The sequence below is a fragment of the Dreissena polymorpha genome, chromosome 10 (assembly GCF_020536995.1).
Source record: "Dreissena polymorpha isolate Duluth1 chromosome 10, UMN_Dpol_1.0, whole genome shotgun sequence".
NCBI classification, from domain to species: Eukaryota; Metazoa; Mollusca; class Bivalvia; order Myida; family Dreissenidae; genus Dreissena; species Dreissena polymorpha.
The window spans coordinates 62,148,904-62,161,881 of NC_068364.1; the positions used below are offsets into that span (position 1 = coordinate 62,148,904).

Sequence of the window (12,978 nt, forward strand, 5' to 3'; positions counted from 1 at the left end):
ATTGAAAAATAAAATAAAGAAATACAAAAAAAGATTCATCTTTGAAAAATGTACATATACGTGTTATTTAAATACGACATTCTACTCGCTATAAGTCGTTATAGTTAAAGCTAATACTCTTTGGTACCTTTATAAATTTCAGGGTAAGCACTTATGCACAGTGTAAGAGTTTAGCGTTTTGCAGTTAACAATTAAGCACTTGACCTAAAGTTGCGTGTAACTTATAGTAAGGAATGCAAACCGAAACGACCAAAACGTTTTTGAGTTTATAGTTCTAAAAAAATCTTTATCCAGAACAATCGTAATAAGTATTAATAAATGGATGTAAAATAAGAAGTCAAATTTAAGAAAAAATTACCCGAATATCGCTCTATAGAAAACAAGCGCGTGTCGTTGGAAATAATCATGTGATGTTTTGGCTCAATAAAAACATATTATACAATTAAAAATTGTGTTATGAAAAATACTTATATATGAAATGTGACTCTATTAACAAGCCATAACAATGATTACGATCACATCATTCAATAATAATGCACCATTACCATCACTATCTTAATATGTTCTTTATTCTGTCCATTAGTCATTTGGGTGATAATTTCTCTAAAGAAATCCGTTTCATTACTGACAATTGTTCAGTTGACCTCCAACGTTTGTGTTCCCTTACAACCCAGAATACTGGTTTTGATGAAAAGTCGAAACTGTCTGTTACATATCGCCATGACGTATGGGTTTATAGCGTTGTTCATCATGAACATTCTCAGCAGGAACTGAACCTCAACAGTAAATTCATCTCTCGCGCTTATTATCCTTTCCTTCAACGCAAGGTTGACCACGAAATGCGGCAAAAAACTGACGAGTGACACGACAGTTATCACTATCAGCATGAACGTTATTTTCTTTTCAACCTCAAACGTTTTGACCTGGAGATTTGTCGCTGGTCGGCATCGTTTGGATCCGCGTCGCAGGAGGATGTTGTCGAGCATCTGTGAATTGTACACTGGGGTTCTCGCAGTTTCTATCGAGACCGATGTTTTTTCTGTCTCAACAACGAAATTGGAACAACTGATATCAGACGAATTCCTTCGTTCATTTGGAATGACTTTGTCCGCTTTGCTTGACGATGGCGACGGAACAAAGTTCGGTATCCGTCGAGTAAATCTATCTACACGCTTTCGGGACATGATGATTTCGCGCACAATAAAACCGTACAGCACACTGGAACCACCGATGATGACGACGAATGAACAAAGGTCGAGGAAGTGAAAGAACTGAACGGCGACGTTGTAGTTTTGAAAGTCAAGTGTACAGTGCGATACATTGACCGTCTGATTAAGCTCATCATCCGGAATGCGCGCGGCAATGACGTTCACTGTCCATAAGTTCCGAAACGAAAGCGCGAGACCGTACGCTACAAATACCCCGAATGCCAGCCGACACGTCCGCTCCGTGAACTGCCACTTCAGAGGCCGGCATATCTTCCGGAATCGGTCCATGGCCACAAGGAAGAGCATCATGCCTGACGTGACTACCAGCCATTGATTCAAAAAGTAGAGAGACTTGCAAAGGAAAACGCTGGGAAAGTTAACGACATAGCATAGTTCGATTACCTCGCCTAGAAGGACGAAACACGTGATGAGGTCGACGGCGGACAGGGCGCAAATGAAGAAGTTTGTCGAAGTCTTTGCCACCTTCCAGCCGTAGAAGGCCAAGGACATAGAGTTTCCGAGGACGCCAAGTACGATAACGACCGAGACGAAAATTGTCGCCGGAAGGAATTCAAGCGTTTTTTTCGTATTGATTTCAGATAACAAATCGTCTCCGTGCATGGCGGTTGCTTTGTAGGTTAAGAAAACCGCCTGCGTATTGTTATAAGAACGTCACTCGGAGTTGAAAAGGGCTTTAGAGATGACGTTGGCTGTATGATGTTTAATACACCGAACACTGCTTGGGATTTCACGATAGTACACTATTTAATCGTATTTGACGTATTTTGATTTATAAATGATTTTTGTATTTTATTGAACGAGGCAAACATCCGTTTTTTATCATAAGCTCTTTGTTCTTTTGTCTGTAATCATATGTTTGCAGAGAACGAAAGCTTAACGAAGCATCAAATCATCCCAAATTAAGGTCATTGTCTATTCTATTGACCCATTCCTGACGTTCTCAGTCGCAACTTTAATTCCTGACAAACACATTTCCGTTGAAGCAAGATGTTATCGTTACAATATCGCATAGCGGAAAGTCGAATCAGATAGTCTTACCGTTAATATTATTATATTCCTTTATTCGCGTAAGCATAATTAAATAAAGTATAGAATGGCACAAACAACACATGTATCCCCATTTTCAGATAATATTCATGAAAGGAAAAACACACGCAGGAAACTTAACGTTTCAGCCAGTTTATTTAATCACTAAAAACGAAAAACCATATTTGCCTGCTGTCAAATCATAACTGACTGGAGTGAAATTGCCGGATGTCGCGTTTGTGTAAAATGCGAACTGTGATATGAGTGAGGATATTTTATTTTCCGTGAATTAAGTGATACATGAACGGTTGTTCAAAGTATCTATTGTTATACGCCACGTCTTGTGAATATGTAATTGTATAGTATTTTCAGTAGCTGAATGTGTATTATGATGCGAATAAGTCATCGCATACATTATTGGCAGCTCCTTCTTTTTTATGCTCCGGTTATCAGCACAGGTGGAAGTAACGTACCCTGGATAGTATTTTTTTTTTTTTGGAGCCCAATATATTCAAATAAATATATAAAATCATGTTTAATGAGAAAAAAATGACAAAGAGCCATGAAAAAAAAAATCCCGACCCTCTGATATTGGAATCATAACAAGGTCATTAACTAGAATTTATCATAGACCTGTCTTCGCTTGCCGCAAAAATGTCAAAAGTAGCTTTAATCAAAAGCATCCATTGATCCTCCTATGGGCAATTGGACAACCTTTCAAAAAAAGTTAACTTCAAAAATATCTGTCCAGCCGTTAACTCACAGTCGGTCAAAAAACGAGCAATATTTCGAGTCCGTTTGTCAACCCGAATAAATCTTCTACAGACTTTCAAACAATATTTTTGAGTTTTTGCCTCTTAATCGATAGCTCGCGTTCTATTCCTTTGAAACAACGAAGCGTGTCAAATAATGCATGCATATGCAACCACTTACCCCTAAAAACTAATTCCAAAATGTTATATTTTCTTTGCAACAACTGTTTTAACTCTAAATTTGATTTACTTGAAAACGAAAGAAGCCATCGCTCTTGAACCCGGCTTAGCAGTGAATTACACTGACAGAGCCAGGCACATAAATATGCAATCAACAACAACAACGATGTTTTAATAAATGTGAATAAATGGAAATTACTTTTCATTCTGATTGTATTGGAATAAGTTTTTAGGGGTAAGTGGTTGCATATGCATGCATTATTTGACACGCTTCGTTGTTTCAAAGGAATAGGACGGGAGCTATCGATTAAGGGGCAAAAACTAAAAAATATTGTTTGAAAATCTGTAGAAGATTTATTCGTGTTGACAAACGGACTCGAAATATTGCTCGGTTTTCGACCGACTGTGAGTTAACGGCTGGACAGATATTTTTGAAGTTAACTTTTCTTGAAAGGTTGTCCAATTGCCCATAGTAGGATCAAGGGATGCTTTGGATTAAAGCTATTTTTGACATGTTTGCGGCCCGCGAAGACAGGTCTATAATAAAGTCTAGTTAATGACCTTGTTATAATTCCAATATCAGAGGGTGGGGATTTTTTTTTCATGGCTCTTTGTCAATTTTTTCTCATTAAACATGATTTTATACATTAATTTGAATATATTGGGCTCCTAAAAAATATATATATGAAAAATACTATCCTGGGTACGTTACTTCCACCTGTGGTTATCAGTAGTGTAAACCTTTTAATTTTAGCTCGATTGCATTAAAAGTACTTACTACTTATTTGAGGCGCTCTGGGGTCCGTTTTCTGGCACTAGAATCAGTACTTTGAGTTAATCGGGGAGATCTAAGAGAACCGTCCCATAGTGGGAATCGACCCGTGACCATTACGCAACGGCGACCAAATCATGGTGTATCATTGATGCAATGAATACATAAACGACCAGGTTCGAATAAATACGTGTGATGGTAATGATTGAGTGGAGTTTGTTGAAAAGATCTATACAAATATGAATATATAAACTTTTCCTAAATGGCTAAAAGGCATTATTTAGTTAAAATACATAAATACAGTGGGAAAAAAACACCTTTGATCGCTCCTGAAGGATGGATGGATACATGGGTTGAGTGTGGAATGCGTAAGAAAACGATGAATAATTGAATGATTTAATGCAGGAATTCGATTATAAATAAATACATGAAATAAATAAATAAAACGATAATGAAACTAAGAAATGAAATACGTCTATGAATGAATTAATGAAGGAGTGACAAAAAATGTATTACTGAATGAACGAATAAAATAATAGACATAGACATAGACATGTTTTTAGGTAATATAGGCCACTGGCCCAAAATACAGCATTTACATGAAAATATGTCAAACAGAGTGATACATAATCATACATTTTAGAACATTAAAGCATGTTGATATATACTTAATTTATGTAAAACATTTAATACACTAATGCTAGAATAGAAAACGTTTCTCAAATGATAACTCTATACACATGATTATAAAGTAAGAAAGAGCAATACAACAATCTATTTCAATGACATAATCAATGAGTTCATTAATTGATTCGTTCGTTTTTTAGGGGTTTCCGCGAATGAAAAGATTAATAGATTAATTAATAATTTAATTACTTCATCAATTAATGAATACATAAATGAAGAAATGAACGAAAGAATGAATGAACGAACGAATGAAGGATCGAACGAACGAGCAAACGAACGAAATAATTACTCCCGAGAGAATGAATGATATTTTTAATGCAACATGATTAGCCATGAACAACAAGTAAGCATTGCATGATTTCATTTCTTATACTTCCCCGTAACGTTTTGATAAGACCTTCATAAAGAAACACTGACACATACATTATCAAAACAAATTTATTCCCTGTGTTCTTCAAAATGTATGTCGATATTTTGAACAAAATTGAAATAATATCTCAAATATACTTAGTCAATATGCTTTACAAATGTTTTTTAAACAAACTTGCGATTAGGTTTTATTTAGTACCGATGTTGACTTGTCAAAACACAGTACTATTATGTCAAACCGTCACGTTATCTTGTCCATAATATGACGAGTCAACAACACATTTGGACACGTTAACATGACGGTTAGATAAGTCAACACAACATTTGGACAAGATAACACGACGGTTTGACATAATAGGACTGTATTTTGACAAGTCAACATCAAATTTAGACAAAATAATACGACGGTTTGACATAATAGGACTGTATTTTGACAAGTCAACACCACATCTAAATATGATAACACGACTGTTTGACATAATAAGACTGTATTTTGACAAGTCAACACAACATATTGACAAAATATCACGACGGTTTGACATAATAAGACACCTTGTAAAGAAGACAGAAAGAAATGTAACAACGTAAGACAGCTATGGCGTTCCATACATATGCATATCTTTCCATGGGGATTATGTATTGGCGATAAGATGCATGTGCTTGAGTAACTAATACACATTTGTTTTCCTGTTCAGTTCTCTCCGTGTGTCCGAACCGTTTCGTGCGTGCAGTATTGGAGATGGTGCGAAAACACTATTTTAAGTATTTGTTACTTGGCTTTTATATTTGCGAATCTTTGGAAAATGTTATTATTATTATTATTATTATAAGTTTAAAACGTAACATTGTTCAACATAGTATTGACCTTATCTGAACGCGGTGTCAACGTATAACTGCATTCTGAGCCCATTTATGAGGGTGCTGTGGTTAACATAAGCCGCGTTTTGAGAAAACCGGGCTTAATGCATGTGTGTAAAGTGTCGTCCCAGATTAGCCTGTGCCGTCCGCACAGGCTAAAAAGGGACGACACATTCCGCGTTTATGGTATTTTTAGTTTCACAGAAGTCCCTCCTTACCGAAAATCAAGTTTAGGCGGATAGTGTCGTCTCTGATTTGCGGACTGCACAGGCTAATCTGGGACGACACTTTACGCACATGCATTATGGATTTTTTATCACATTAGATTAACGCACTACAACTGTTAAGTATGTGAACTAGTAAATCTAAGTCATATGCCGAATATATGTACAGATTTATGATAATAAAGTTCATGCGGCTGTTCATATAATAAATTGGATGAAACAAAAATCCAGTGTATAGACTTACATAAATTAAAATCTTACGTCGTAAAGTATAAAACTAGGGTTAATCAATAGTATTATGCTTTATTAAAGTGACAAAAATACTCGAAATCAACGAATATTTCGCAAAATATTTCGTAAAATAACATTAAACTATAAAACATCAGTGTTCCTTATTGCAATAACCAAAATTTCAAAGCTTGATGTGGTTTGGTAACATAGATTAAACGAGATACAAAATGCACGTTTTTGTTTTTTAGTGGCACAATATATTATATTTTGATTCCCCGCAAATACTTGCTACATGAACATGTGTTGAATATATTGTCCAGCAAAAAAGAGAGCATTTTGTATCTTGTTAAATCTGTTACCAGACCACATCTAGCGTGGAAATGTTGGCTATTGCCATAAGGAACATTGATTTTTTAAGTGTTCACTTTATTTTCAAAATATTTCACGACATGTTCGTTGATTTTGAGGTCTTATGGGCTTTTTAAGCAAATAATATTCAATAGATGTTTATGTTTTTCTGCCAAATGTACAGCAGATTACAAAAATAAGCACGCTTTAATGCTTGAAATTCGACAATTGTAGTGTTGTTTTTTTACAAGTGAAGCGGCACTGGATGAGCGGACGATTTATTGAAGATCTCAATTTTACGGAGATCAATCGCGGATGTATCAATTCGTCAGATACAATGTAAAAGTCAATGATTCTCTCTGTGGTCCGTCTCGTGGATCCCTGATACTCGCATAACTTGAATGGTGGCGGAACAAGATGCTTAATTCGGCCCATATCTATGTTGAAATCGCCGCCTTTTAGCATGGCCCTTTGAAACTTGATTTTTACATGACGAAAGAACCCCATTAAATATTCAAAGTAATCGAATTTTTTATATTTTTTTTGTTGATTCGTTTAATACATTTCTATGTTTACCGTGCCAAGAGACGCAAATAAACTCAAAAGCAGGATTGGTCGTGGTCTCCACATATCTAAGACAAATTCGGGCTTTCGGATCAAACTCCGTGGGGAATATCTTCTTCAAATTGTTATTGGATGTCCTCTGTAGTTCCGACAGAACGCTGTCAATTTCTTGACGGGAACCTTCCGGCTCCCACACATCAACCTCATCAGTGTCGAACATTATACTCGCATGATTATGGCCCGTGTAATTATATATGTCGGGTATTGGATATGGATACTCGTTTCACATATTGCCACTTATACCTTTCCAGGTAAATTCCTGAAATAAAACAACGTCAGGCTTACGATTGTGGATAATATTAGAGATTGCATGTCTTCGCCTTCTCTCGGGAGATTAATTCGTGTCATCATCATCTTCTTCTTCTTCTTCTTCTTTTTCCTTCTTCATTTGTTTTGCACCTTTTGCATTCATTATCAACAGTTGAAGTTGCACGTTCATGTCTTTTATACCACTTTCCTTGGTAATATTGGTGTGTCTTTTACAACTTTACTGAAATGACAGAAAATTGTTTTAAAACCCTAACCCCAAAAATGATAAAAAGACAAGTATGATACTTAATATATTTAATGGCTTGAGTGATAAAAACTTAAATCGTGTTTGGATTTTTAAGTCATTTCAATTACAAGAATTATGAACATCTAATAGACTATGGCTGAATACATGTACACATAAAAATGTTGATGGCAACTACGCATCTTCATAATTTGTAATTAACATTAATGATTTAATGTGAGACACATTAAAGTGGAAAAATGGTTCAACTAGCAGTAAACTTACGTTTCTCATTATTTTACATTTAATACCCATACTTAATTATCTTATTGTTGTACCTTTCAAACGAACACTGTTTTTTTGAATATATATTAAACTTAAACTTACGTTAAATACAAAAACAATACATAGTAAAACATTTACAAAAAAAGGAAATTAGATCAAACATCCAAATACATTAATAACCACATTCTTTAGACACCTATAACGCATCAAATTTTGCTCAGCAAAGAACCGATTTAAAACGTCTACAATTGATATAATTGTACGAAATATTACTAAAGTGACAAGTCTAAACTGCTTCTACGCTGTGCCTGTGCAGTCGGTAGTAGAGACGTAGTACAGAAAAGGAAAATTGAATAAATATACATGCTGCAAAAAAGCGGTGTGTGCTTTCCCATGTTGTACGAATTCATGCCAACGCTGAAGTTAACTTACTCGTGCCTTCATTTTTGTTTAAATGTTATGTTATGATTTGTACTGCTAAAGTAATAGATAATGTGATTATCGAGAAATTAACTACCTAGACAAAGTGCAACAAATGCAAATTGATACTGAAACTAAAAGTGTTTCAAAATCAAATATATGGACAACGTACAACATAAAGAACAATTATATTTCTTCTTTAAGTTCAAACAGCAAAAGGTGCTTATTCATTTAGCTCAACCATCTGGCAATAAACTTACTTTGATAATGTGTAACAATATAAATGATATCTTTAAACAATTAATTAATGTTGTCTTGCTAAAGCTTCTTGGCAACTTCATAAATGAGTTTACCACATTACATGTATTAACATTATTTAAACTATTAACATAATACAAACTGTAAATAGAACTTGAACAAATACATGTTGGAACAACGGAGCACTTAAAATACCAGTGTTTAAACAAATTATATCTTAACTGATACGAGAAAAACACAAAACATAAACAACAAAACATATACAAAAGAAAACGTAAATAAAAAATAAGCACTGAACATACCAGGTGAGCTATCGGAAATACAACACAATCTTAGTATTATTAGCGAACTCCAGAGGATTAGGTTTCTATCAAACAAATATGCTCTGGTTGTATGTTAAACGAGGTTGTTTTCAATGTTGTCATGTAAGTCCAATATCTTCCTTATCTTGCAGTTTTTAAAGCGGGTATATACGATTTTGTCAAATATTTATGAATTTATATAAAATGTGTTAAAAATTATTATATATATATTTCAATATAAATTAAAATAAAAGTTAAGAAGGACATGTGTCGAAAAATGCGAAATAAGCCAGATATTTAATTCTGAAATTGAAAACGGCTGTACAGACGAATTCGCCAGCATGTATACCATACATGTACGATGTGAATCTAAACTTAGTTTAACGGTTTATTTGAATTCCCGCAACGATATCTATTCATACGACACACGAACACTCACTCCGATCCTAATACAAAGTCGAATGCTTCGGTTATTGTAGGAAAATGTGTACGTCACAATCGGCTCGGGGCGCTAATTTGTCTTTGCTGCATTTTATGAAATTCGGCTTTAATGTATAATTTTTCTTTCCCATTTTATGTTATTGTAACATATTTTATCAATATATTACAATTAAGCACATATAAAAAATCGTATATACCCGCTTTAATAATACGCTGTACACTCAGCACGTATATTGTTGTTTTTTTACAGCTTTGAGTTAAGCGCAGGCGCAACTATGTTCAAGTAAATATTAAAATATACCTGCTTTTCCCCTTATGTGGATGTTTATTATCGATATTCCATTCAGCGGTAGGGACTGTTATTCGATATGTAACTGATCTGCTATTGACGTAAAGAACTTATTTTAACATTATGTACTGTAACATTGAATGAGTTGCTTCATAATGAAAAAATCAATTTTTCAATGAATAATACATTAATGGAATTGAACGAAACATCACACGCGGTTTATTTCAATCAATACAATCAGATATGATTTTGCAGTTGATACGATCCGATTAATTCTATTAAATTTATGTTTTTATTGAGTTTATGTTTGAGACGCATATACTCACGTAAGTCTTCACTAGTGTGCTTGTATATTATTGCAACAGGTTGCTTAGTTAATAATCTATATAAAAACCTTAACTACGTAATTGCTAAATAAACTGTATTACGTGACGTTTTTTATTGTTATAAGTCAATATATACAAAGTCAAACTAATTTTTGTCGATACACGCCTCCAGTAGGACTCCAATTCGTGGCTACAAAAAAGTACATACTAAAATGAGAATTGTAATACTCGTAAATCCTAACGTAACCGATAGTGTTAATATGTTTAGAGGTGTACTGTACATTTCATTCATCATATTTGTACTAGTCAACGCGATTTACTTACATCCGCCATTTTTTTTTACCTAGGGACAACATCTGTAAAACAAAAACAAGATTATAATGAGAATTCATAAATAAAAACTCGGGATATGCGTCAAGCAACCATTAAGTTCGCACCCAAAAAAATATTTTAATAAAATACTTATATAACATCTTTATGCCTATTTATGCTAGGTAAGTATGATAAACACATCTTTCTTGTGCTTTTTTTCTATACATTAAAGTGACTGATTGTCATCTTATCAAGTATGCAGTATAAACTGAACATGAATTCATTTTAATGCAGTTTCATAAAAAACAACACCTTATCAAAATGGAGTATCAAACAAATTCAAAAGGAGAATGGTGTTACACAGATATTGACATTTAACACCCATGGAAGAGTGTTCATATAGAAACATGGAAATCAATTGTGATTCACTTGTCAAATACATTAGTCATCAAGAGTATCTCCCCTTGAAGTCAATACCATAAGTTCACAAGAGTAACACGCATTGAAATTGATCTGTTCATTTTGATTTCAATATTTTGTTGGGTGATTGCTTATGTCAATTATAACATGAACAAAAAATGAATTGTTCAGGTTTATTACTTGAAATATGTGTTATAAGGTTACATATGGAGCATAGTTTGTATTAGTAAGAAAAATGAGATATATCATGGGTAAAAGTCTAAAATAGGAAAATCATACATTCCCTTTTCCGGCAACATAGCCCATGATCAATTTAATTTTAAGCCTACTTTTGCCTCTAAACTGTTGCAATAAACAATGCAGTTGTGTTAAAAATCATGGAAGTCATAATATGCGCCGCGAATAAACGTTTTTGTCGCATTATGCAGAAGGCATTTAGTACTAAGATAAAAACGATTGTATAGAAATACACATAATAATCAGTGTTGTAAAATTGATAAGTTCATCTAAAAAACACACTTATAATACCTCCGATACAAAGTGAATAACACTAAACTGCAATCACCATGGAATTCTGTTCGCCTTTCCGTCAGTTTACACGTTTTTTGGTGTCAAACGCATAGATATTAAGGTGTCTCAAAATCGTAACGCAATTATTAATCTCCGAACTGGATAAATAACTTTCTTGATGGAGGTGGGGGCTGAAATAACAGTATAGTTAATATTTTAGTAGTCCTTTAAGTATCAATTTGTGAGAACGTCCGTCTGTCAGTCGCAATGTAAATTATTGAAAATAAATTATAATATGTATTAAAATATTAAATCGTGTGAATCATATTCTGAATACTTTAGTTATGTTGTCGGTCTAAGACAAGTTGATATAATATCCCCGATGCTTGTTTCACTGTTTGTAGAAGATTTGGAACTATTTCAAAAAGATATCACATTATCAGGCTTAAATATAGATGACATAATCTTTATTTTATTATTATTAGAAGTTGACATTGCTATTCTAGGTAACACAACAGAAGAAGTACAGAACCAGTGTGATAACATTTATCTCTTTTGTAATTCTTGGGGAATTAATGTAAAAAAATTAAAAAACAAAAAAAATGTTTTTTCTCAAAAGGGGTAAAATTCGAAATGATGAAAAATTGACAAAATTATAGAAATCGTTGACAATCTTAATTATCTCGGCTCTGCACTTTTTAATTACACTGGTAGTTTCACTTTATAGCAATAACATTTGATTGGAAAAGCCCTCGAGGCTAAAAATAGTTTACTTTATAAAAGTTAGCAGAACTACCCTTAGCCAAAATTATGTTGTCAGTTGTTTGATTCTTGTGTTGGGTCTGTTTGTTGTTATGCCTCTGAAATATGGGGATTTAAATCAAACGTGACCGAACGCATTCATATAAAAAAAATTGCGAAAGATTTTTAAATGTGTAAATAAACACATGACTGCAACGCTACAGTTTATGGTAACCTAGGCGGAATCCCATTATGTGCAAACAGATGTGTACGAATTGTTAAGTAATGGTTAAAAATTATTAACAGTAAAACTATTATTATATAAACTGTGTATATTCAAGCATCACATGCTTGAAATAAAGGATGCAACAATTGGGTTTCAAATGTTAAACAATTGTTAAAAGATTACGGCTTTTCCTACGTTTTAGAACTACTAATAGTCATGCTTTTGTATGTGAATTTAAAGCAGAATTATAGACACCTTTAAGTAAGAATGGTTTGGTGATATGAATAGAATTTCTATTCTAGATATGTATAGAATGGTCAAAACTACACTTGAATATAAAAACTACTTAGATTTATTGCCCAAGAGTCTACGTTAATACTTCGTAAAATTTAGGGCTTCAGTCAATCCATTGAGAATTCCGACCGGAAGATACACACGCAACAATGTCCCTCGTGAAAAACGTTATTTCCTGTGTTGTAATCAATGAGACATAGGGCATGAATTGCATTTTATTTGGAAATAAGTTTATGTATCATTTTTATTCACTGATAGTATTTATATTATTATTAAATATACCAAAGTAACTCAAACGTAATAGTTTTTTCCATACTGCCCTTATAATAAGTATGTTTCTCTTGTTCAAAATCGTTATTGC

At 33.6% G+C, this 12,978-nt stretch overlaps 1 protein-coding gene across 1 annotated transcript; it reads right to left on the minus strand.

The window, feature by feature from the left end:
• Window positions 1-635: 635 nt before the first annotated feature.
• LOC127849164 (uncharacterized) lies at window positions 636-1,718 on the minus strand. The gene has a single exon (XM_052381883.1). The coding sequence runs from the start codon at window positions 1,716-1,718 to the stop codon at window positions 636-638; it is 1,083 nt and encodes a 360-aa protein (XP_052237843.1).
• Window positions 1,719-12,978: the final 11,260 nt, after the last annotated feature.